This window comes from Octopus bimaculoides, chromosome 24, assembly GCF_001194135.2.
Source record: "Octopus bimaculoides isolate UCB-OBI-ISO-001 chromosome 24, ASM119413v2, whole genome shotgun sequence".
NCBI classification, from domain to species: domain Eukaryota; kingdom Metazoa; phylum Mollusca; class Cephalopoda; order Octopoda; family Octopodidae; genus Octopus; species Octopus bimaculoides.
In genome coordinates, this window is record NC_069004.1 from 29,873,689 (window position 1) to 29,876,562 (window position 2,874).

General features: G+C 37.5%; 1 protein-coding gene across 1 annotated transcript in view; it reads right to left on the reverse strand.

The window, feature by feature from the left end:
* The window catches only part of LOC106874444 (lys-63-specific deubiquitinase BRCC36), a 17,802-nt gene extending 15,257 nt beyond the window's left edge, over positions 1–2,545 (reverse strand). Inside the window, exon 1 of the mRNA XM_014922180.2 lies at positions 2,442–2,545. Coding sequence (XP_014777666.2) covers positions 2,442–2,545 — 104 coding nt within the window. The remainder of the gene's footprint in view (positions 1–2,441) is intronic.
* Positions 2,546–2,874: the final 329 nt, after the last annotated feature.

Below are 2,874 nucleotides of genomic sequence, written 5' to 3' on the forward strand. Positions count from 1 at the left end.
ATCATAATTCATGAAGGAAGGAAGGGAGTGAAACCTAAGATTTGGAGAAATACCCTTCACTGAAAAAAATATTACATTTTCCATCACAGCACACTAATAGAGACAGATTTTTAAAATTTTCTTTGTTTTTTGTTGTTGTTTTATTTTGTCTTTTTTTTTTTCTTTTTTTGTCAACTTTGACAGAAAAAAACAAACAAACATGAGTTCTCTACATTTAGTAGCCTCCCATAGTAGCACTTCCACACCACTTTCTTTGCAGGGTCACAAACTGCAAGTGAACCATCATCCATGCGAACACACTTCTCTCCAACATCACAATTTTTTCTGGCACAAGCCGCTCGTCCTCATGCTTCAGATCATTGGCAAACTTCTTCCTTTCTGCTTCACCCCTGGCTGAGTATACCTGCTTCCCTTCTGGATGCCAGATATAGCTCCTTGCTACTGCCACCCTTCCAGTCCTTCCAAGCTGTTTCTTTGCTCTAATGGCCATGTTAACTACATTGTTCCACCACCATGTCCATCTAAGTCTGGTTGGGACTTTGCACCACCCACAAATTTGGTCTGAGACTCTCACTAAGTTGTCTCGTAAGAACCTCCAGTTATCTTCTATGTTGCAAGTCTGTGACTCCTCCACCTTTTCAGACAGATAGAGACAGACAGACAGATACAAAGTCACTTTAATGTCCACATTTCCTTGCTTGCTACATCAGGTTATATAGCGTTTCCATTAGAATTTCACCCTAACACTACCATCACCACCAATAACAGAAATCAATTCTATTGATTTCTTTTTCCCCTCCATGTACTCAACCGTACTCAAATAATTGACATTGTATTGAACTGAAAAAAATAAATATTTATCCAAAACAGTTAATTTTTCAACATTGACTTAGGGAGTAAAACCCTAGAGACGCCCTCAGCACAAAAATATAATAGTTAAGCTACTGCCTTTATATTTAATGAAGAAAATTAAATGTAATAATACTTATGTGGTGGGGATGGGAGAGACCAAAACACTGGTGCCCTCCCTACTCAAACAACTAATTACATATCGTAATTTAACTGAATTATTTTAAACTTGGTTTTAACAGCAAAACTAAGGGGTAGAGCTAAAATGGTAATCCTTTGGTATTGGTCTACAGAGTGTCGGTGTGAGGAGACGACATCATTCACTTTTTCATCCTTGCCTTTTTATGTCATGAGGGAAGGTTGAATGTGGGTGAATAACAGGTGAATCTCTGTATTAACACCCACACGATTTTCATTAAGAAAAAAAAAAAACTCAGATTTTTTGGCATGGAATCAAGTACAATGACCCCCTAATACGCTGCAAATCCCTTATTTTGGTTCAGAAATGGAGGAGGGGGTGAAGAGGGGGGGACCCCTGCATCCCAGAATCATTAGAAATTTGTTTTTTTTCCTTCATTGAATGAATTCCTGTGACCTCCTAATATGCTATAAAACCCTTTTGGGGGGTCCGAAAAACGGGGTGGGATGACGTGGATGCCTTGGAAATTTCACCCCCACTGATCTTTTCACCCGCACGATTTTCACTAATAAAAAAAAAAAAATCGGATTTTTTGGCATGGTATAAAGTACCCCGCCCTCTAATATGTTGCAAATCCTTTATTTTGGTTCGGAAAAAGCGGGGGCTCCCCACCTTTTTTAAGAGGTCACAGGAATTCATTCAACGAAAAAAAATGTCCAATCATTCCGGGATGGGGGAATCCCCTCCCCACTTTTTTCCTATTCCACGCAAAAAATTCGATTTTTTTTTTTTCCTAAGTGAAAATCGTGCGGGTGTTAGTACAGAAATTTTACCCTTAAACTTGGGGTATGACCTACACAAGTAAATACAATAATTAGAACGTTGACCTTCTCTATAATTAATGCGCTAGAACTAACTTTACTAATCTTTCGGTAGACGTGTCAATAACCTAAGTAAACAACGACCAACTCTTTTTATGAGGGGGTGTTGAAAAGTTCCTGGCTTTAAGGGTGCCTGATTGGAGGCCCAACCTTCCGAGTTCTTTTACAGGGCTTAGAAAAACTGAAGGAGTGCTGCTAAAAGTATGTGAATCTGAGAGGGGGGATATGTTGAATACAATCACGGAACTTTTCAGTACCTCTCTGTAAAAAAAAACGGTGGGTACTACATAGAAACGACATGCTGGGTTCCCCCTAATGTCTCCCCAATAAAGTGTTGTTTTCTTGTTTATAATATCTATTACATAACGATAATTAAGTTAGTTTAATTAGTCTTAGTAACTACAGGCACCGTCAGAGACTCGTAAATTATTACATACACTACATATCTGTGGAATCCCAGAAATGTCTATAAAAATTCCAAGGTGCGTTGCTTTATGTCTGTAGAAAATCCATCATAAAACGGCAATTAACTCAGTTTAATTATAATTAAGGTTTGTAGTCACTTATATTACGATGATTTAATCATTAAATGGGTGAATGCAACGTCGTTTCTTTGTGGTCCTTTCTGCCTCATTAAAGGCCGTTGTTTACGTACAAATTCAACAATTTTCTCCATCTTTCTATGGAGCGTCCGACTAAATGTCTTTTATCTGGTAGGTCCCTTTACGTTCTGAGTTCGAATTTCACCAAGGTTAACTTTGTTTATCATCGTTATGAGGTCAATATATTAAAGTGGCAGTCAAACAACTGACTTATAGCCCGTTTCTCTCTTAAAATGTGGCATTCAGCCAACGTGAGCGATTAATATTTCGAAAATGTTGTATATAGATAGCTAGATAGAGTACATAAACATACATACATACGTACAATTATACACAATATGACATACATCATACACACTATATATACATGAACACACACACAATATATATATATATATATATA